Raw genomic sequence first — 21,814 nt, forward strand, 5'->3', positions numbered from 1 at the left:
TACAATCCAATTTAGTGACAATTTATGTTCGTGTAATGTTGTAACATACACTTTTCTGATATACAATGTCATTTTATACTGTTAAAATTATTTGTCCAACAGTGCACACACACAGGTCCAAATTACGAGTCTTTCTTGTAGACCTTGCCATAGACAGTTCCTGGCAGAGTGAGACTAGCGATGGCTCCCTCCCCCCTTTGGAAGTATACCCTCTGTCCGATGTGTCCTCCGTGTAGTATGTAACAGGAGAAGGTTCTTGAAAATCCCTGAAGACTGATTTGGAAGGAGTCATCCCCTGTCCATTCTAAGTAAGCCGGATAGCCACCTTGTTGCATGGAGAGGATTGGACCTCCGTATAATGTTGTTAGAGTGACATTCAATGTGTCCTGTGTATATATGTATGAATGGAGTAGGTTAATCAAACATTTTCTATTGTGTGTAAACGTAGTGAATACCATTTAGCCTCACCTTTGCTCCATCCACAATAGTTGAGTATGCCCCTGTGTATTCTGCTATATTGTTAGGCGCCTGTGGCGGTGGTTGTAACCTTAACAACTGTTTCTCTGTTTCCAGGACGAGGCTTTCCATGATCCCGATGATGTCATAGTGGGATAAGCAATTGTCGCAACTCTGAAGGAGCACGAACCCCGTCTTGAGCTCATTCTGTGAGATAATTGAAACTGACTATCATTGAACATTAATTGTTTACTTGAACAATGGTTTTTACTTTATTATGTATAATATTATAACATTTTACTATTTTCTCGAATCAATTCAATGACGCTTATTGATGTACATACCACCATCTGGATTTCAGACATGTAGCCATTGATTCTCCCATCTTTTGTGTGTGCTGTGTAGTTGCCCAATGTGAGCAGCTCCCACGGGTAGCTAAAGCCTGTAGTATCTGGGTATAAGTAGGCTGGCTCCACCCATTCTCTGACAGTCTCACCATCCAGAATCTGAGAGGATGGATAAAATAAGGAAGGGTCACAATGAACAATTCTGTAGCTCTACAAGACTTTTCTTTTTAGCACGGGTATATATATAATTATAATTATAGTCTTATAGATAATAGGTTTCAGGGAGTTACATTACATGTAAGTATCTTACTTGTCCTGTACTTTTGTCGACCGGCTTGTCATCTTTGAATACTAGCATCATTATTTTCGCTAAGTCTGAGACAGTTGAGTAGGTTTGACCAGCTGGTGCATCCCAGCCCATAGATACAAAATCTGCATGTGAGTGTTCACTGTGTAAGGCACACTGGCATTCAGATAGTAAAACGAGGGAAATTTGAAATTTAGGAGTTATGAATTTGTGTGGTGTATTACAAACTTACTAGCCTGTGAACCGTCTTTGTAATAACCAAGAGCAAGCTTTGCAATATCCTTGTCAGTGTATTCATTTCCAGAGTTGACAATCCCCAGAGGGTCAAATACCAAGTTCTGCACAGCATCTTCCCATTTGCCAGTTCCATGTACCTTCTCGAGTGCTCTGCCCAGCAGTCCAAATCCCAGGTTGGAATAAAGTGGTTGGCTCCCAGGTGGGTACAACAACTCAATGTCTGCTAAATTCTTATAGATCTCCTCATCCGATAGAGTGCACCCTGTTTCAAACAGGTCTTCACACGGTGTTGCCCTTGGCAGCCCAGACATGTGACTCATAAGCTGGCGAAAAGTGACCCCTCGATTGGTCTTAAACGGATTCTTTATGGTGAATTCTGTGAGGTAATCAGTAACATCTGCATTGAGTGAAGACAGTAATCCTTCATCCCTCAGGATCAGTGTGAGTAGAGATGTGAGTACTTTAGTGATGGAGCCAATCCTAAAACCAGTGTCTTGACTTGGAGCACCTCTGTTAGGGTCTGCAGAAATACAAGCCCCACCCCCCTTTCTGTCAACATGGTCTGCATAGCTAAAGCATCAAGCTTACCAACTCAGTAACAGTAAGGGCTTATAAAGAGAAGTTTTTCTTTTCTCTTTATAAGCTCATTAGTATACTAGCTACCCAGTTGATTTAATAGTTAATACTCACTTTTCATGTCTATGAGTCCAAACCCCTGACTCCAAATCATTGCATCCCTGTACACAAGGCCGACAACAACACCTCCAGGAGACTTGTCCCCACTCAGAGCAGCTTGTATTTTATTCTCTGCTTCTTTGAATGAGCTCTGCATTGTCATGGCATGCAAGATATCCTCTGTTTTGACAATGGGTCTTGGGTGGCTCTGACAGAAAGGGGACAAATTATTTACCCTCCCCTTCATGGGGTTACCTGACACATGCAGCAAGAAGCAACATAGTACTAAACAAGTGAAGTTCTTCATCTCTTCTCTCTCAATTACCAATCACATGATAAAAATGTTATTCATAGCTTTCTACTGGTCTGCAACATTCCAATGAACCAAAATGAGGTATCTGACACAAAACAAAAAAAATGTATGGGTATGTGGTAATTATAACTGTTGGTGATCATGTATTATTAGTTAACTCTAACTGTTGGTGCCAAATCGTCTCAATCTAGCAGATCGTACAGTGTCTAAATCGTCTGTATCTTGAGCTGGAACCACAGGTCTTCTCCTGACAGCTTCAGAGCTCGTTGCTGGATCAGTTCTAACATCACTTGAGTTGTAGTAGGGATTGTATGGAGGGACTTGATCTGGTGGATGGTAGTCAGAATCAGCCATTGATCTCTCAATTGCTTCTTGTAGCTCACTGCTTTCTGAATGACTGGTGTTTGGTGTGGAGTTGGGTCTGGTGGGTGTCGCCTCCTGTTCCTCCATACTGCGTCGAATGGCTGCTTGTAACTCCCTCTCTTCAGTATCAGGACCATCTGGACGAGGTGTACCATCTCGGTGGCCTGCATGAGAAATTAATATGAGAACATTAATGAACACTATACTTGTTAGTAAGTGATATGTTCTATTCTATATACCTGAGTAGTCTGCTCTGTAGGTGTATGTCCTTCTCCCACCAGTTTGAGCTCCCCCAGTTCGAGGATAACCTGCACCTGAGTGGAAAAAAGGGTTACCATTAAACAAGTAGTTACATAACATAATTACACTCGGTTAACTTCACACACATGAACTCACCTATTGAGAGTGGAATATCCATAAGCGTCTTCAATGGTCCAGATACGAATGCCAATCCAATCAAAATACCCGCTAGATGTCCAACAAACGAGACGTTTGGGAACAGCACAGAGATGAGTATCAGTTCAATCCAGCAGGCCAGTCTCATCGGTACAGGGAGTATGCCCATCACCCTGGCTACACCTCCAGGCTGCATATGTGTGGTGACCACCTTAAGGGCAAATACAACGCCAGAAAATCCAACGGCACAAGACTGAATGTACGACCACTGATCGAATATCTCAGCAAGCATGTAGTTGATCCCCAAATACAGAGCACCAGTTCCCATAGAGAATACAGAGATCATGTACAGAAAGTAGGGAGTTCCAAAGTGTTTTTCAAGGGAGATAGCTTTCCAGATGAACGACGCCATGTTGTAGTAAAGATGGAAGTCACTCGAGTGAAAGAATGGGGAGAATAGCATTCGTTTCCACTGTTTTTGAAACCACACTCCTTGTACACTGATGCATGCTTGTTGTAGAGACGGCCAGGCGATTACTCCAGGCTGTAGGTACGCTGCAATGTTCAGAGCGAGGACACCCAGGGTAACGGGGAAATAGTCATTGCTTCTCGAGATGAAGTTGAATAGTTGGAACAGTTGCATACCCATCAGTAAGATCCCCATACCACCACCTCTTCCGTAGCCTCCACCTCCATAGCGTCTTCTGGAACGAAACATGTTGATCTTTTAATTCAGCTAGCCTGAGATATTCTCAGCTTTTTAAGGTCAAAGGTTAGCCAAGTCTGTTTTGCTGACATTAACCTTTGACCTTGACGTGTACGCGCATGCACATTAGAGCTTAGAAAAGAGGGGTGGGGCTGCTCTACTCTGACTTAGCACAAAATGGCCTACACACAGCAATTGTCTCAAGAACCAATTGAAACGGAGCTACAGTACTATTTGGAGTATGCTAGAGCTATTCAAGAGCAGGAAAGATATGTCAATCAACAAGATCCCTACAATGCATACTCCTTTGGTGAGCCAACTGACTTCTGTTTTATATAATAGGTACTAGGATCAATCCTTTTCACCTCACTTGAATGCAAAGAAAACTTAGTCAACCACTACAGTGTACACAGTGGGACCACACCATTGGCTCTGTACACACACTTGAGGTCAATTAGTATACATGTAACGTTTCAGCTTTAATATTTCAAGTTAAGTGAAAAGGATGTGTATAACATTCTAGTCTAATAGTGATTCTTCTATGTGCCTATAAACACCCTTATATCTTTTTTCAGGTTACTCTCAGTTTGAGGGCATCCCTGAAGATGCTGAGCTGGCGTTCAGTAATGGAGTCACAGGAGTTAGGGGAACTGGAGAGAGACTGGCAGAGAAGTCAGTGCTCAGTTGGAGAGTGAAGAAGATCACAGGAACACAGATTAGTGACCTGGGTCAGAGCATGAGAGGAGGGAGTGAAATAGAGCTAAAAGATTTCGTGAAAGAGAGAGGTCCGTTTTGTGGGTCATTTATGTTTCAGTGCTGGCACCTGCTGATGTGTGTGTGTGTGTGTGTAGGTGGGCACAAGCTTGAGGGACTACACAAAGCTGCTGCACAGGGAGATAGGGGAGGGATCATGCACTGCATGAAGGTAGTCAAGACATGCAGTACATGTATACAATTATTAGAATACATTTGCCATGATAGCAATATGGACCAGGAGCTCCTATCAATGAGATGGACTCTAATGGGTGTACCCCACTCATGTATGCCGCTATGGCGGACTCCATTCTAGCCATAGAGATGCTACTCAACTTCAGTGCCAGGAGAGAAAAGGTAAACTAGCTATATACACGTATCAAGAAGTTACTGGGGATTAACCTCATGCATATAGACGGATTCTGAAGGAAGGACTGCTGTGCACTACGCGGCTTTCTTTGGGAAGCACAGAGCAATGAAGTTTCTCATAGAAGCAGCAGCCGATTGGACACCTAGGTATGTGCAAACATATCCCATTCAGACTGGCACCATGATAACATGCTTGTACCTGTAGAGATGTGTACGGAAGAACTCCTCTACACTGGTCGGCAGCTAATAAGAACACAAAGTGCTTAATGGTACTGCTCAAGCATGCAAGGTATGTAAGCGGATGCCTTGCAATAGCTAGCAAACATGACCACTTGATGGATGAGCTATTGTTTCTCCTCCTATGTACAGTATTGTGATGGGGGACATAAACCCGCGAGACAATGAGGATATGACCCCTGTGCACTGTGCAGCACAGTTTGGAAGAGCTAAGCACATCACACTACTCAATGAAGGTATGTGTTTGCTTTGTATGTTCCTACTAATGAACGACATTAGCAATTAACAATTACATTCGCATTGTTGATTTTGCTCTCTATATACTCACAGCTGATGCTGACGTCACAGCTGTGGACATTGAGGGCAAGACGGCACTTCATTGGACAGTTAACAACCCAGACTCCTCCTCCATCCTAGCGCTGGTGGAAGCATACCCTCCACTCACCAGTAAAAAGTAAGTGTAGATGTTCATACTTTCTTACTAGGAAGGAGCATAAAAAAAATGTGCACACCACGTTATAAAGCTATACTGGATGCATATTAGTTGTTATGGCTGTTGAAACATTCAACTACACCTCCATTATGCGGCAACGCTACTTGCTTTGCTTTTTGTGTAGGGATGTAAACAGAAACAGTGTTCTCCACCTAGCTGCTAGTGTTGGCTCAACTCACATTGTGGATACTCTGCTGAAACTGAGTGGGTAAGTGAGCTAAAATTAGTAGTGGCAAGTAATAACTTCTTCTTTCCCAGTGTTGAGATTGATGCCACCAACGAGCAAGGGAGAACAGCTCTACACCTGGCCTGCAAGAATGGCCGTCCCGACACAGCACAGGTGCTGCTAGCTAACAGAGCGTTGGATTCTCCAGTTGACGCTGATGGCTCAACTGCTCTACACTATGCTGTTGAGGCGAAGTCCTTGTGGATTGTGAAAGCGTTTAATCAACTGTCGAATCTAACCCACGTTCCTAACAGGGAGGGGAAGACACCTCTCATGGTGGCAGCTGAACATGACCTGGGAGACATATTGAGCATCCTTGTCAAGAACAGGAGTGTAGCAAAGTCAGTGGATAGTGTGGATCCAAATGGACGTTCAGGTAACAATCATGATTATGAGCTTGCTATTTTGTTTGTTTGCTTTTATGGGCAAGGGATTCCTAAATAGGACTCCCAAGACTTGAAAAATTCAAAAGAATTCACCTTTACAGCAGTAAACTGCCTTGCTGTTGACTCCCCAATGCACCAGTTTTATAGTTACACCATGCAGCAACTAGTTATGGTTTCCCAAGTAATGCATTCCTGACTATGAATTCACTTATTTCCAGCACTTCACCTGGCTGCACAGAGTGGTTCCTCTGAGTGCATTGCATCACTTCTCTCCTCGGGAGCTAACCCAAACCTCCAAGACCAACTTCAACAGTCACCCCTTTTTTTAGCAATTGAGCAAGGCCATGCAGAGTGTGTGCAGTTGGTGAGTCAATAGTTGAAGTGTCCTGGTGGTGAAGGGTCATCACACTTTATGTAGCCTGAGTGCGTATATATAAAAGCTACACACTGGCATGCCTAACAGATGATATGTACATGCAGCTTGTGTCCAGAGGGTGTCAACCAGACACTCAAGACAGTGAGGGTCAAGCTCCACTACACCTGGCAGTCCTAAGCAACCAAGTCGGCTGTGTTCAATCTCTGGCCCAATCCGGAGCAGACATGAACATTCAAGACAGCAATAGAGACTCTGCCCTGCATGTGAGTGAGAAAATAATCAGTGAAGCATTATATTGGTGTCCATGTATTATTGTATAGATGGCAGCATACTCTGGTAATGACCAAGCTGCTACTACTCTGCTCGAGTATGGAGCCAACCCAAACATTCAGGTGCAGTAATTATTGTTAATCTTGAGATTATGAGATTCACCTCACATGCATGTAATCTAATGCAGAATGTGAATGGCTGGAGTCCCGTTCATTATGCTTCCATGGAGGGACATTTGGAATGTCTGGCCACACTGGTCACACACAGAGCATACACAAACTTCATGGACTTTTCAGATGAAAGGTACTGTGCAGTATTCACATGCTAACAACTATTACAATTATCTGCCATTCACTGTTTCTTTCCTCTATAGTCGTACTCCAATGGACTTTGCAGTCATGAACGGTCATGTGGACTGTGTGGACATATTGACTCAGGCAGGCGCTCTGGCTACTGATGGCATACGAGCCTTGGCAGCTGTCAGTATTCAGTCTGCATACAGGGCATATCGGTATTGCAAAAACTCTCTATAAATAGCTAGAGCTCCCCTTACCCTCAGTAGATCATACAGCACACACACACTGAAGCCTAGCCACAAAGTTGAGATAAATTCTTTGTCTATAATTTCGCAGGGCAAGATGTGATCTCTCAAAGCTGAGGAAGAAAGCGAGAGCTGTCACTGTCATTGCAGCGAGAGTGAGAGGGTACATACAGCGTGGAAGGTTCAAAGAGATGGTGAAGAGACATTATGCAGCTGTACTCATCCAATCATACGTCAGGTGAGCTAATCTAATATTCAAATCCCTTCTAATTAAGTCACACACCATGCACCATCCAGGGGGTTTTTACAAAGAGTAAAGTTTAGGGTTCAGCTGTCCCAGTATCGCTCGCAAAAGCAACACTACCAACTAATGGTAGATTATGGACAAAGAGTAGCCAGTGACCATGATAACGCTCGGCTGAAGACCTTTCAGAGAGAAGATTTTGTTACTTCTTCTGAAAGTGAGTCTAAATTTGTTTATCTTGTTCACTTTGATTAAAATATTCATCAGATTTGACGGTTTTGGACATCTACAACATCAAAGAGCAAAGGGAAGCTGAAAAGAAGCTACGTCTTGAGAAAGCACTGCAGATGCGTGAAATATTCTTAGAGAAGCAGAAAAACTGGAGGGATTTTCGAGAAGCTGAACAAAAAAGGCGTGATGAAAAAGCCAAAAGAGAGGAGCTTGATCGATACGCTGAGATAATGGCCAAAAGTCGAGTAAGAAAAGAGTACAGTGAACTGATGTTCCAACAGACACAAACTGTTCGATCACACACTGAAGCAGCATTGGTCATTCAGAGAGCATACCGCAGAATGAGATTGAAGCACTCACTGTTGGAGAGAATGACCCAGCACGGTGTGGAGCGAAGGAGGTTAAAAGAAGAGAGGGCAGCTAGAATAATTCAGAGGTCATGGAGGGAATATCATCGGCTCAAGGTCTACCAACTGATGAACTATAAGAAGATTCGAACCAGCCCTGTCATAACACTGAGAGCTGGTCATCTTCTGAAGGAGGTTGCCTCATATCAGAAAGGAATCTCAATAACAGGTGCTTGCATGTACTGGGTACAAAACCTCAATACGAATGTGGTAGCAATCAATTAGCTACTAGTCCCACTGTTTATTTCTATTAGGTAACCCACGGCGAAGAGTTCACCAGACAGAGCAAAGTGGATTCAAACTGTTCCGACCAACCACTAGAGATCTGCTGCTCAAGCCCCAATCAACCCTGGTCAGCCCAGGACGATCCTCTGTCCGCCCCACATCCGACACCAACCAATCACTGAGTTACCTGTTGTCTAGGCAATGCACTATCGCTAAGGAGACACCAAGGCAGCACACTTTGATGCATAGCGAGGGCAGACTCAAGAGACAAGGCCGTATACTACCAGAACTGTTTATTAGAGAGAACACCACTCTACCAGCTCATGCAAACACTAAGAAAACAAGACTTCATTTACCAAACATTGTTCGAACATGATTGTTTTGTTATCTATATATTTTTGCAAAGTACATAATAATGTAAAGTATAATTATGTGATATAGAAAGTCCATGACTTAAAATAAAAAACTTCAGTGATTATAATATGACAGAAAATAAATGTGAAATTTAATTGTAGACAAAAATAAAACACATGACAAATATAAGTAACATAGCTACCTACACCAGCCCTAACCACAAAGGTCTCTCAAATAGTTTTGTTCTAGTGAGTCAGTGTCCACAAGTGAGGAGCAGTCCACTCCAGCTGATCTTCTCTCAACAGCGTCAGTGCGGCTATCTTTCAGAGGGCCAATGGTCGGTAGGTCAGGGCCAGAACTTGGAAGTGTAGTTCTTGAGTTTACTTCTTCAACTGGCTGCAGAGGTGCATACTTTACACACACGGAATAGGGTAGAGCAGAATTGTTGCTGAAATCTGAGACAGCAAGAGAGTCGTCGAAAGTTAGCACCAGAGGGTCTTTCTCGTCATGGTAACGAACAGTAGCTCTGTAGTTGTCCATCCTTTGCCAGCGCTCAAGGATGAGGTCAATTCGTGACATCTGTAGGAGGTACAGGGGGTCGTTGGCAGCCTCCGGTGTGCACATGTGACCCCCCACATAGCATCTGGTGTTCAGACTGACAAACAATTGAATAGAATTGTGAAACTGGTCAAAATGATCGGCTCTAAGAGAAAGAAATTCTTCTTCGATATGAGAACGGCTTGGGTACTGAAAAACAGCATACTCTCGTTTCAAGCAGGTGCCTTCAGCAGAAGGAGTCACAACAAACTGTCCTTCTTGAAATGGGCCAGACTTTACACACATAGTGACATTATCAGCAGAATTTCCAAATCCAGATTCAGGATCAAATACAGACGACTCATACGGTCTGCTAGGTTTCATACTCCAATCCCAGTACGGAATGGTGATGGATGGCTCCACCATTCTCAGTAGATTCTCATACTCAAGAAGAAAATATCGATGCCAGGGGAAGAATTGACTCGTGTCAGACATTACGTATTGAGCAATCGTGTTGAAAGAGTCTTCGTAGCGTTTGATGAGTTCATTGTACAGCGGCTGAAACTCAGGGCTGGTGGATACAGTTTTGACAGTGCTGATGTAGCGTTGCTTTTCAGTCTGAGAGAGGGTGGTCCAATCTTGTCGGTAGCGGCAACAGGAGGTTAGCTTTCCGTCCACACACTGACATACACTACCAGTCGAGTACAATTCACTTTCACCAGAGCAACCATCTGTAGGTAAAGGCACAGGATATTAATTATAGTGTTAAATGTGATGTACGACAATTGGCAATAATGTCAACGGAGCTGATTAGAACTGCTAGAACAACATATTTGACAGCAATCTACCAATTTAGATCTAGAGGCATTTGATGGCTTACTGGTGGCAGCAGCATTAGCACGAGCCGGTGTGCAGGTTGGCATGGGAGCAGACCAACTCCCGTTGGTCATACACTGGAGGACAATAGAGTCCTGCGTCTGGAAGCCATCATCACAGACAAAGTAGACACGAGAGCCAACAGAGAAGTCACTCATTACTGCCCTGCCATTGACAGGCCTGCCCGGGTCACCACACTCGACACCTGCAAGGGGAGACACACACACAAGAAGTTAGCCTGAGAATACATGTGTTGGGCGGCAATTAACCAACAAAATGTGTATAGCAATCCAGAGCAACCTCCTATACTACAAAGTCAATTCTGCAAACTCATACTCACTAGTACATGCTGGCTCCCGGCCACTCCACACTCCCCCAGGCTGGCAGGTCCTCATCTGTGGGCCAGTGAGGACGAACCCAGGGTTACAGCTGTACTCCGCCATAGATCCTACTCTCAGGCTGGCTATGGCAACGTTGCCATCAGCAATTGCAGGAAGAGACGTGCATTGCAATGCTGTAACGAAAAATGTAGTACAATTTGTCACAATACCTCCTACACTATTGTATACGTGTATGTACTAGCAACAGACCCAAAAATAATTACAATAATGGTTATGGTTATACTCACGTATGCACATAGGCTCCTCCCCACTCCACTCTCCCGATTGCAAACATTCTCTGAAGATAACATCAGTGCGTCGAATATTGTACCCCGTGTTACAGAAGTAGGTGACACGAGAGCCGACTGTAACTCCATCCCCCAGCACCCGTCCGTTGTCAGGGTTCGCAAGGACGGGGCACATCACAGCTGTAAGGTGCATGGCAACTTGCTAATAGTACGTACGTTGCTATAAATCTTCTCTACTGCTGTGACTGTTAGAATAGTTAGTATTGTATATACTATGGCAAAACACTGATGATGGCTCTCAGGCCAGCTCTATATATAGTAACTTACGGTTACAGCTTGGAAGGACCCCACTCCACTGTTGGTTACTCAAGCAGACTCTGTTCCCACCTGCTGACAACATGTAGCCGTTGTTGCAGCTGTACTCCACCATAGAGCCGACTATAGTGGCTCTGAGAACCCTACCTCCGTTGACTGGAGTTCCAGGATCACCACAGGAGTCAGGTACTGTCCCTATCACTGTGTGAGGGTGGGGTGCAAGAGGTCATTAAATACTGAGAATCTTTGCATAATACGAAATCCACTCTTCGAACTACACCATACTCACAGCTGCATGTTGGTTCCATTCCATTCCACTGTCCTGATGCCAGACATTGTCTCGTCGTGGGCCCGTTCACCTCATAGCCTTCACGACAGCTGTACACCGCCTCCCTCTCAAACACAGTACCCCCTGTAGTATCCACCAGGCCATTGACCGGGGGCATTAGTTGACCACAGTCAATCACTGCATGGGGAGACAATACGGTTGACCCACCAAACAAAATAGTTATATTCTCACCACTCCTTTCTGTTTAAGAGTATACAAAAATATCTTAATTGACTGCTAGATAACTGCTCTTACCTCGGCAAGTTGGGGCCATGCCACCCCACATGCTGGTAGAGCCACACAGTCGGAAGTCTGAGCCAACTAACACAAACCCTCCATCACAAAAGTAACGAGCTATTCGGTTGAGTGTTGTGCCCTGGAGTGTGGTCACTCTACCATTAGCTGGATCCTCCAGGACCCCGCAGTCAATAACTGCACAGGTGTGTATGGGGGAGAGGGTAAGTTTATAGTTTACATGTACAGCTGTGAAATTCTATATAACAATAACCAACACTAAGCACATCCACATTAGTAGCTTACAAGAGCAGACAGGATCACTGCCAGTCCACTGGCCACCACTCTGACACTCCCTCATCATTGGTCCATCCAGTTGGTATCCACGGCTACAGGTGTACGATACAACAGAGCCGACAGTGGTGGTTGTCATAAGTATGGCCCCATTAGATGGGTCAGAGAGAGTGGAACACATCACAGTATCAGGGAGGGCTGCAAGAGAGACAAAATGTCAAAGGGTACTGTTCTTAGTGACTCAAATAGCCTTATCTGTTCTCAAATTAACCTTTAACAGCTGAACACACACTGTATGATTAATGTGGAGAAATGCTGAGAGAGTGAGGAAAAGAAAGGAAGATAGTGAGGAACATTGGGGGAGATAGAGATAAATAATAGTGGAGGACACAGTTGGGAATAAAAGGGAGAAAGAAGGGGATTGTGGAGAAGTAAGGAGGAGAGAATTTTGGACTTTACAAATTTAGTTACAAGTTCTAAATTTAATGCAGTGTACAGTACGTCTATGCCTACACTTCTTACGTTCACATGATGGCTCCTCTCCATCCCATTGGCTATTCTCACGACATGTTCGTTTGAGCAAACCGTTTGACTGTATGAACCCAGCATTACAGGTGTACAGAGCAGCTCCTCCAAAACAGGAGTGAGTGACAAACACGCCCCCATTGATAGGACTCATCAGAGTAGGACACACAATCTCTACACACACGGAGACAGAGGTTAAGAAAATAATTAGGATGAAAGTTTAGTCAGTGGATATTTAATGTGACATTTATTCAACATTAATGTACATGCACGTACATGCTCAAACTTACTTATACAGCGAGGGGGTGCTCCAGACCAGCTGTTCTGACTGCTGGAGACTACTGCACACTCTCGTGTTGAGTCACCAACCAGTCTATAGCCAGTGATGCAGCTGTACGTTGCTATAGAGCCAATAGCGTTATTGGTGTAAGTAACCATTCCATTCATCGGATTGGTCAGTTCCATCTCGTCACAGTTATCCCCTGGAAAAATGCACACATGAAATTTCACGTGATGCGTATATGATTTACAAATAATTATGGCATCAAAATAATTGAGCTGGAAAACAAATACCTAAATTAGAGCGTAGAATGCGTGCGGTGTTGACTCACTGATGCATACTGGCTCCTCCTCTGTCCACCTCCCATCATCTCCGCACAGTCGAGCAATGACACCCAACACGGCATAGCCACTGTTACATACGTACACTGCACGAGAGCCTGCCGTTCGAGTGCTCACTACCACAAGGCCGTTGGTCAGGCCGGGTAGCACGGGACACGTCACAGCTGTGGGGGAGGGAGAGGGGAAGAGATGAGCAGCATCAATAAGTTATTATACCATGTGTAACTTATATTGAGTTCATGGTCACATGTATGCATACCACGACTTGTATATCAGTCGATAAAAATCAGCAACCAAACACTACATTTCAATATGGCTTGTAGGTAGGTACGTACATGGATGTATGCCCCCCATATATATCTTACCTTCACAGACAGGCTGCTCCCCCGTCCACTGTCCATCTTCAACACAAATTCTTGTTGTGCTACCCCTCAAAACGAAGCCGGGGTTACAGCGATATACAGCCTCCCCCCCTACTGCACGCCCTCTCACCTCAACCATCCCGTCCTCAGGGGCTGACAAGTCAGTGCACACAATCACTGCATTAGGGGCAAGAGATCCTCACAATTAAGACCAGAAAGAGACATGTTGTTAAATAGATTTCCAGTCAAGTAAAATAGTAAAATATATACGAGTCACACTTTATTAACAATAAACCACAGACAGATATGTGTACAGGATAGAAAATAGGTACACAAATAAACTGAAGTACATATCATGCTTGTGTATATATGAAAAGCTTTGTGGTATAAGACTTATGTGTTTTGCCACATGAATAAATTTAATGCACAATCGAAGCTCACTTTGACAAGTAGGTGGTTCATTGCTCCACATTTCCGACTCTAAACATTCCGACGCGTCTGACCCCATAAGTGTGTATCCGAGGGAGCAGCTGTAACGGGCCAGAGAGCCCACTGTTCTAGTGGGGGTGTCCACAACTCCACCACTGGGGTTGGCAAGCTCAGGACACTGTAACGCTGTGTGTGTGTGTGAGGAGGGTGGGCCGGGGATTAAAAGCTGTTAGAACAAAATCTAGAAATAAACTTTGAACTTTGAGTGAGAGTGCATGAGAGAGCTGACCTTCACAGGTTGGTTGTGTGTTACTCCAGAGCCCCTCCTCCAAACACTCACGGCTGTCGGGGCCAACTAATTTGTGGTGGGTGTCACACGAGTAGTTGGCCTGGGAACCAAACGTTGTACCAGACAAGAACACCCTCCCCCTCTGTGGGGGGTCCAAGTTGCCACAGTCCACCACTGTAGGGTTTGATAGCTAAATAATGTAGACAAAATGTACAGTTTTCGTTGCCCAACAATGTCTGCAAATCAATGAGTGTAGAGCTGTAATTGATGAGGCTACATACCTTGCTGGTATGTGTTTTGGGTGTGTAGTGAGCACTACATACACCATAGGCACAACATAAACTCCAGACAGACATTGAACTTATTTGGGCACTGCTAAAGACAGTATCCCTTGTGTGAGTACCTAGTCTAACTACGGTAGCTACTGAGAATCTTTCGTCGCTAGAAAACGCACTAGCTCTCTGAACTACACCATACTCACAGCTGCATGTTGGTTCCATTCCATTCCACTGTCCTGATGCCAGACATTGTCTCGTTGTGGGCCCGTTCACCTCATAGCCCTCACGACAGCTGTACACCGCCTCCCTCTCAAACACAGTACCCCCTGTAGTATCCACCAGGCCATTGACCGGGGGCATTAGTTGACCACAGTCAACCGCTATACGGGGAAAACAATACAGTTGAAACCAACCCAAAAAAATATTTTCACCACTCTTCTTTCTGTTTAAGAGCACACAAAAAATGAATTGCTAGATAACTGCTTACCTCGGCAAGTTGGGGCCATTCCACCCCACATGCTGGTAGAGCCACACAGTCGGAAGTTTGAGCCAACTGTCACAAACCCTCTATCACAAAAGTAACGAGCTATTCGGTTGAGTGTTGTGCCCTGGAGTGTGGTCACTCTACCATTAGCTGGATCCTCCAGGGCCCCGCAGTCAATAACTGCACAGGTGTGTATGGGGGGGGGGGAGAGGGTCAGTTTATAGTATTTAACATAATCAACACCAAACACATCAACATTAATACAAGTCATATAAGTAGCTTACAAGAGCAGACAGGATCACTGCCAGTCCAGTTGCCACCACTCTGACACTCCCTCGTCATTGGTCCATCCAGTCGGTATCCACGGCTACAGGTGTACGATACAACAGAGCCGACAGTGGTGTTTGTCATAAGTATGGCCCCATTAGATGGGTCAGAGAGAGTGGGACACATCACAGTATCAGGGAGGGCTGCAGGATAATGAATAGTGCTCTTAGTGACTCAAAAATTATAGCCTTAATCTGTTCCTTTAACACACTCTATAATAAAGTCATCCCGAATGTTTTTGAAAATGTCTGTTATAAATTAAGTTAATGCAGACCTGTACAGTATAATCTGTGAGAGTACAATATTGAGTATATCACTTGTATAATATACAAGCTGTTTAGGCCAAAACTAAATGTGATTCAGAGGGAATTAAATGATTGAACTATGGGAGTGGTATGGATTGTAGACAGAGACATTCTTAATTGTAATTGTATCAGATACACTACAGATTATGATTGAGTGCATAGTTACGTACGTTGGCAAACAGGGCTCATTCCACTCCAGCTGCCATTAGCCAGGCACACTCTGATAAAGGGGCTAGTCAAGACAAAGCCTACGTCACACTGGTAGATAGGAACAGAGCCGAGGGTTGTCAAGGGGAGCTTTATATCTCCGTTAATAGGCGGAAGCAGCAAACCACAATCAATCGCTGTGTGTGTGTGTGGGGGGGAAGATGTGATAAATGTTGATCTGCATGACGTTGTGTTAAGATATATATAATATTACTGTGTATATACGTACGTTGGCAAGCAGGATTCATTCCACTCCACCTTCCATCAGCCAGGCACACTCTGATCGAGTGGGTGGTCAAGACATAGCCCACGTCACACTGGTAGATGAAGGCAGAGCCGAGGGTTGTCGAGGAGACCTGTACATCTCCGTTAGTGGGCGGAGGCAGCAAACCACAATCAACCGCTGTGTGTGTGTGTGTGTGTGGGGTGGAGATGTGTATAAGATCTGCATGATGTTGTGTTATATGTAAGTATACGTATTACTGTGTACAGAATTTACAAAATACCAATTATTTAAGTGAAGGCTAGAGACTATAAAGGTGCCAGAGTCTTAATAAGTAGACGCTACAACGTGATTGCACTGTACATAGTGTCTACACTAGACTGAATCAGCACCCAACACTTGTCTGAACATAGCGTCAGGGTGAATAACAAGACAGCTGAGCAGCATTTGAATGTGTGTGAACTAACCAGCTTTGATGTACCCTTGACTACCCCCCGGCCACACTAAGCTTTGATAGTGATAACAGTCAAAACTTCACTAGTGAAAAACTTATCACTCACGTAAGCAAGTAGGTTGAGTGCCCGACCAATCCCCATTCTTGTTGAGATCGCATATTCTTTCCGCTATGCCACTCAGGACATATCCCTCATCACAGCTGTACATTGCCATAGATCCAGACATCATGCCCTGACTGAGATCCACCGCTCCATTCTTAGGGGCAGTCAGTTTGTCACAGTTAAGAGGACCCATAGTGGCAGCTGTAAAGAAATGCACACTCACAAATAGAGACCATTTTACATCACATGCTATACTAAAGGGGTTATGAGATTCCATACAAAACTAAACGTATCTAGTGTAAAAAGTTCCGACAAATCCTGACATACATTGGCTTATCAACTTACGATCACATGTAGAGGGTGTTCCAGACCACTCCCCATTATCCTGACACTCTCTACCTTCTCCAGTCTCGATAAGCATAAAGCCTGAGTTGCAGCTGTACTCGGCCCTATCACCAGGTCTGTTGCCGTCCAGTGTCACGCTACCATTAGCAGGGGCTAACAACGATGAACACGTCACCGAGCAAAGAGGCTCCTCCCCACTCCACATCCCTGAGGGGAGACAGGTCCGGGTGAGGTCACCGCGCACTCTGTTCAGTCCCTCGTTGCAGGTGTAATCAGCACGATCTCCCACCTGTTCTCCCGTCAACACAACAGAGCTCGTGGGAGGGCTACCCAGCTCTTTGCAAAATACGGGGTTCTCTGTAAACAAGATATGAAAAATTCAAACCCCGGAAAAATTGGCAATATAGTTATAATCAAGTACCATAATTTGAAGCAACGAACTTAAAATTGAGTGACAAATAAGCTAATCATGAATGCAGAGAGTGAGTGTGTACGTGTGCACTCGCGAACGCAGCAATCATGAATGCAGAGAGCGAGTGTGTACGTGTGCACTCACGAACGCAGCAAGGCTCTAGAGCGAGTGTGTACGTGTGCACTCACGAACGCAGCAAGGCTCTAGAGCGAGTGTGTACGTGTGCACTCACGAACGCAGCAAGGCTCTAGAGCGAGTGTGTACGTGTGCACTCACGAACGCAGCAAGGCTCTAGAGCGAGTGTGTACGTGTGCACTCACGAACGCAGCAAGGCTCTAGACCAGTCCACTGGTTAGTCTGGGAGCAGGTGCGTATTTCATCTCCAAAGGCCAGCTGATGGGTCTCCTGACACGAGTAACTAGCCTCGTCCCCCAGGCCCTGGCCACTCATCACCACACGCCCATTGTGTGGGCTCTCCAGAGGGGGGCATTTCACCTCTGTGGGGGGGAATACAACTTGTCATGATTTATTTGACAACTTGATTTGAATTGACAAATGAATAAATACAACTATTGGGGCTTTATAGTGCATAGACTGTTACCATAGCAGTCAGTTGGTAGACCAGTCCACAGTCCAGTGGCTTCACAGTGTCTTTGCAGGCTCTCTTGCCCACTAACCATGATGTAACCAAAGTTACAAGTGTACTCAGCAACCGAGCCGTATCGATTCTCATTGGTCATCGTTAAGGTTGCATATAGAGGTATCGTCAGTCGGTTACAAGTGATGGCTGAAAAATTCAAACGTAAATGTTCATACACTAACTTTTCTTTGTAATGCACTGTACCTTGACAAGTAGGGGATTCCCCTGACCACACACTATACAGTCCACATATTCGCTGTGCTCTTTCTGGATTGCTGAGTGTGTAGCCTGAGTTGCATGAATAGACAGCTGCACTTCCCAGTGTCATGCCGTACATAGTCACAAGTCCGTTGATGGGATTATTGAGCGTCCCACAAGAATCACCTGGTATCAGAGCAAATCATTGTAACGTTTTTAACAGTCACTTTGTGGTACGAGGTAGGTAGAGTATAACTTCCATTTAGGAAGTCACTTATTAACATACCGATGTACTCAATAAATACCAGAAAGTAATCAGATTAGTGTTGCTATGGTTTCTAACCTTCCTCTCTAATTGACATGTCAACACTCACTCATGCAGGAGGGCGTGTTTCCAGACCAGCTGCTGTCGGCCTGACAGGTGCGATCAGAAGAACCAACCAGACCATAGCCCCTCAGGCAAGAGTAGCTGACTGCATCGCCGTACTGTGGTGTGCCCCTGAACCTCGGGATAATGGTTCCATGATTGGGGTTTCTAGGCATCCCACACTCAACTCCTACAGTGCGAGTGGAGGAGGATTCGAGGCTAACAAAACACTTCAAAAGCAAAGATTGAAGGCGGCCCACTATGCTAACTATTCGAGTGCTTAATTGCTCACATGTTAACGAGGAAGAAAGTGTCATCACTATATAAGGCTATTATTAGTTGATTAAATCTTCATCAAGTGTACAAAAAAACTCTAGTAAAAAAAGCTTATACATATACATGTACAGGGTGTAACAACAGTATGTACTGTGACTCACGCGTGCACTGAGGTGGTGGTTCAGACCAAGTGCCAGCTGCAGCACATGTTATTTCTATTGCCCCAGACAACACATGGCCTGGATTGCAGGTGTAGGTTGCTTTGGCTCCATATTGGGTGGTGGAGTAAGAGACTGACCCGTGGTGAGGTCTGGATGGTGAGTTGCAACGTACTCCTGTGTGAAAACAATTGCTAAAATGTACACACAGGAACTAGACATACAATACAGACATAGACACCTGTATAATTGTTTGCTGTACGAGCTGGGACATGTTTGTAAACACGCCCACACAAAGAACAGATTTTAGTACGTTGTTGGGCTTCTTTGATTTTGATTAATTAGGAGTGTGAACATACAAGGCAGCAATCATTACACAGTTTACAAACAGTGATTATACTCTAACACCATCAGAGCAGCTTGTGATTGTACGTACAAGTGTAGTTAACTCTCAACAATCTTAAACTACTTACCTTTGCATGAAGGAGTGCTGGCTGACCACTCTCCCTCACTCGAGCATGTTCTCTCCTCAGTCCCACGCAGGACGTGGCCATGACTACACAGAAACCTGACGGTTGAGCCTCGAGTCGTTCCACTCACAAATCGTCGACCATTTGTAATTCTACCCGGATCACCGCAATTAGCAGATACTACGAAAGATAAACCAAAATTATGAACTAGTGCACATTTAACATTTGAGGTCAAAAAAGAACATTTTAGAGATTACCTTCGGCGCATTGTGGCCATGACCCATTCCAGTTGCCATCACTACCACAGTGGAGCTGACGGTTGCCTAGTAACAAATGTCCTTCATTGCACACAAAGTTGACAGTATCATTTTCTCGAGTGCCTCCAAGAATCTTCCTCCCATTTGCAAAGTTTCCCTCATCCTTACATTGTCCAATTCCTAGAAAAATATAACAGAATTATATTACAACTGTTCATCGTATACACAGCACATACACGTACACGTACAGTTTATACAGATTATGTTTGCAAAAACGGAAATTCTCTATATGTGGAGCAGACAAACGAATAGGTCAACCATTGCCACCAGATTAGTTAGTCATGCAAACCAAGTACTACATGTGACTCACTCCTGCAATGCAATCTCTCTCCCTGCCACCTGCCCCCAGTGCAGGTCAGCTGCTCGTTGCCGGAGATTGGTACGTAGCCGTCCAGACAGCTATAGCCCACGCTACCCCCCACTGAGTAGGAGAGGATGAAAGCGAAGGTCGCTGGCTCGGGAGGGGGTCCACAGGGGTCAGGTGACCCGATATTGGGATGCAACACTGCAAACGGTAGAGAGACGTTAAACCGCATTGTGGTCACCTAATACCTTCTAGAGTTACAAGTATCAAAACAAATGGTTTCTAACATAACCAAGGCAATTAATTCATACTGCACAAGTTCTTTGAAAGGTATAATCAGATTAGCACAGCAGACCACTGTCTAATGAGATGACATATGTGTGCACCCACTCACCCACACACTCCGGTAAGTCTGCATTCCATTCTAGGATATTTCCTTCTCCATGCATGCAGCTTAGTGCTTCAGAGCCACGGAGCAAGAAGCCAGGGTTACATGCGAACCTCAGCATCGACCCGACGATCAATCTTCCTCCTCCCGTTCGAGTGCCGTCTCTTGGGACCCCGGGATCTGGACAGCATGATGGGATGGAAACACTAACTGATTTCTTTGCCAATAAGTGATGAAGGTTAATATGTGGTTGTCTTGCTGATGATGGGGCTGCAGTAAGTATGAGTAAGAGACAGAGACAAACCCAGCAGTGAGCTCTCCATATCCATGAGTCCACCATGCTGCTTGACCTTGTGCACCTTGGAGCTTGCATTTTGTAGATGTAGATCTAGTATATTTGCAGGCCAGCTGCAAAATGATATAAAGATGCTATTTTGCAACGTGCTAAATATAGCTAGCTAGTTTCTGTGTTGGGCATCATGGTCTTTTTTATACTTTTACAGCTAGCCTAATTAGCTAATAATTAGTATACTATTAATTTACTTCCTGTACATGTATAGCTTCCGGCATAGAGTTAATTGGTTGAGTACAAGTTGCAAGCAAGTTACATGGATGCCAGTCATACACTGATGTTGTGCTGCTGCACAGTATTCTTCATGTCTCCAAAACTATTTTCACAGCCACACAGCAGTGCAGCACAGCTATGGAAATAGTTTACAGCAAATGAATCACTTGGTCCAATACTTATAAAGTCACTATAGCAATGTATGCATGAGTGCATGAAGCAATCAATGGTTTAGACCTGAAAAGATATGATTCATTATGCATTTAAACTCCCCAGGATGCAGGATGTTCAAAGACGTGAGAAAAAAGCACTCTGTAATTGAATTTGCCCCACGTGTTCCTTGGATCCCTTTATTCAGAGGAACTGATGATTAGTAGCTAATAGGTTTCAGCACACACCTAACCCCCCTGCAAAGACCTTATGGAGACAGGGCATAAACACCCAGTACCAAATTGGGGGAACAGGTGCACACACCAGCAGAGGAGTAGCTGAAGACAATCCAACTCAGAAGAGGGAGTAGCTAAGAGCCATTTGCACCTGTTTGAAGTTTTTCTCCCACTAATCAGAGCATGTCTGTAGTCCTGGTGTCTACAGATTTAGTCGACTTACTATGCTTTGTTATTCTACACTGTGCATGCAATTA

At 44.6% G+C, this 21,814-nt stretch overlaps 4 protein-coding genes across 4 annotated transcripts; 1 reads left to right on the forward strand and 3 right to left on the reverse strand.

Annotated features, from left to right (window-relative positions):
• Window positions 1-5: 5 nt before the first annotated feature.
• Window positions 6-2,414, reverse strand: LOC135341571 (beta-lactamase-like protein 2). The gene is made up of 6 exons (XM_064538162.1): window positions 2,038-2,414; window positions 1,343-1,867; window positions 1,114-1,235; window positions 801-962; window positions 469-663; window positions 6-386 (listed from the first exon to the last, which is right to left on the reverse strand). The coding sequence occupies exons 1-6, from the start codon at window positions 2,327-2,329 to the stop codon at window positions 123-125; spliced, it is 1,560 nt and encodes a 519-aa protein (XP_064394232.1). The 5' UTR covers window positions 2,330-2,414; the 3' UTR covers window positions 6-122.
• LOC135341572 (rhomboid-related protein 4-like) lies at window positions 2,333-3,882 on the reverse strand. The gene is made up of 3 exons (XM_064538163.1): window positions 3,095-3,882; window positions 2,938-3,012; window positions 2,333-2,862 (listed from the first exon to the last, which is right to left on the reverse strand). The coding sequence occupies exons 1-3, from the start codon at window positions 3,810-3,812 to the stop codon at window positions 2,495-2,497; spliced, it is 1,161 nt and encodes a 386-aa protein (XP_064394233.1). The 5' UTR covers window positions 3,813-3,882; the 3' UTR covers window positions 2,333-2,494.
• Window positions 3,883-3,942: 60 nt separating this feature from the next.
• Window positions 3,943-9,002, forward strand: LOC135341569 (inversin-like). Its single transcript, XM_064538160.1, has 19 exons — window positions 3,943-4,110; window positions 4,376-4,585; window positions 4,652-4,725; window positions 4,782-4,910; window positions 4,969-5,069; window positions 5,128-5,211; window positions 5,292-5,395; window positions 5,490-5,613; window positions 5,777-5,860; window positions 5,911-6,254; window positions 6,483-6,628; window positions 6,745-6,903; window positions 6,961-7,032; window positions 7,098-7,213; window positions 7,284-7,421; window positions 7,543-7,689; window positions 7,749-7,912; window positions 7,963-8,502; window positions 8,588-9,002. The coding sequence occupies exons 1-19, from the start codon at window positions 3,978-3,980 to the stop codon at window positions 8,932-8,934; spliced, it is 3,216 nt and encodes a 1,071-aa protein (XP_064394230.1). The 5' UTR covers window positions 3,943-3,977; the 3' UTR covers window positions 8,935-9,002.
• Window positions 8,906-21,099, reverse strand: LOC135341567 (sushi, von Willebrand factor type A, EGF and pentraxin domain-containing protein 1-like). Its single transcript, XM_064538157.1, has 30 exons — window positions 20,613-21,099; window positions 20,225-20,419; window positions 19,855-20,034; window positions 19,601-19,777; window positions 19,131-19,304; window positions 18,701-18,883; window positions 18,333-18,512; window positions 18,090-18,275; window positions 17,809-17,985; window positions 17,077-17,433; window positions 16,735-16,932; window positions 16,181-16,354; window positions 15,915-16,088; window positions 15,397-15,582; window positions 15,116-15,292; window positions 14,832-15,008; window positions 14,351-14,524; window positions 14,074-14,247; window positions 13,636-13,809; window positions 13,261-13,434; window positions 12,940-13,131; window positions 12,647-12,823; window positions 12,137-12,322; window positions 11,852-12,028; window positions 11,558-11,734; window positions 11,281-11,469; window positions 10,954-11,133; window positions 10,666-10,839; window positions 10,330-10,530; window positions 8,906-10,180 (listed from the first exon to the last, which is right to left on the reverse strand). Exons 1-30 carry the CDS (start codon window positions 20,977-20,979, stop codon window positions 9,126-9,128), a joined length of 6,666 nt encoding a protein of 2,221 aa, XP_064394227.1. The 5' UTR covers window positions 20,980-21,099; the 3' UTR covers window positions 8,906-9,125.
• Window positions 21,100-21,814: the final 715 nt, after the last annotated feature.

The sequence above is a fragment of the Halichondria panicea genome, chromosome 9, assembly GCF_963675165.1.
Source record: "Halichondria panicea chromosome 9, odHalPani1.1, whole genome shotgun sequence".
Taxonomy (NCBI): domain Eukaryota; kingdom Metazoa; phylum Porifera; class Demospongiae; order Suberitida; family Halichondriidae; genus Halichondria; species Halichondria panicea.

Bases quoted from the DNA above. Each gene is read 5' to 3' on its own strand.
- LOC135341571 (XM_064538162.1), bottom strand. From the start codon at position 2,329: ATGAAGAACTTCACTTGTTTAGTACTATGTTGCTTCTTGCTGCATGTG. The intron at 963-1,113 runs GTAAGATACTTA...CCATCCTCTCAG, and splicing joins TCGACAAAAGTACAGGACAA to ATTCTGGATGGTGAGACTGT. The intron at 387-468 runs GTGAGGCTAAAT...ATATATACACAG, and splicing joins CTATTGTGGATGGAGCAAAG to GACACATTGAATGTCACTCT.
- LOC135341572 (XM_064538163.1), bottom strand. From the start codon at position 3,812: ATGTTTCGTTCCAGAAGACGCTATGGAGGTGGAGGCTACGGAAGAGGT. The intron at 3,013-3,094 runs GTGAGTTCATGT...TTTTCCACTCAG, and splicing joins GGATATTCCACTCTCAATAG to GTGCAGGTTATCCTCGAACT. The intron at 2,863-2,937 runs GTATATAGAATA...TTTCTCATGCAG, and splicing joins CTACAGAGCAGACTACTCAG to GCCACCGAGATGGTACACCT.
- LOC135341569 (XM_064538160.1), top strand. From the start codon at position 3,978: ATGGCCTACACACAGCAATTGTCTCAAGAACCAATTGAAACGGAGCTA. The intron at 5,212-5,291 runs GTATGTAAGCGG...TCCTATGTACAG, and splicing joins GTACTGCTCAAGCATGCAAG to TATTGTGATGGGGGACATAA. The intron at 8,503-8,587 runs GTGCTTGCATGT...TATTTCTATTAG, and splicing joins GAAAGGAATCTCAATAACAG to GTAACCCACGGCGAAGAGTT.
- LOC135341567 (XM_064538157.1), bottom strand. From the start codon at position 20,979: ATGCAAGCTCCAAGGTGCACAAGGTCAAGCAGCATGGTGGACTCATGG. The intron at 18,276-18,332 runs GTACAGTGCATT...TGAATTTTTCAG, and splicing joins GGAATCCCCTACTTGTCAAG to CCATCACTTGTAACCGACTG. The intron at 15,583-15,914 runs GTACGTAACTAT...ATTATCCTGCAG, and splicing joins AATGAGCCCTGTTTGCCAAC to CCCTCCCTGATACTGTGATG.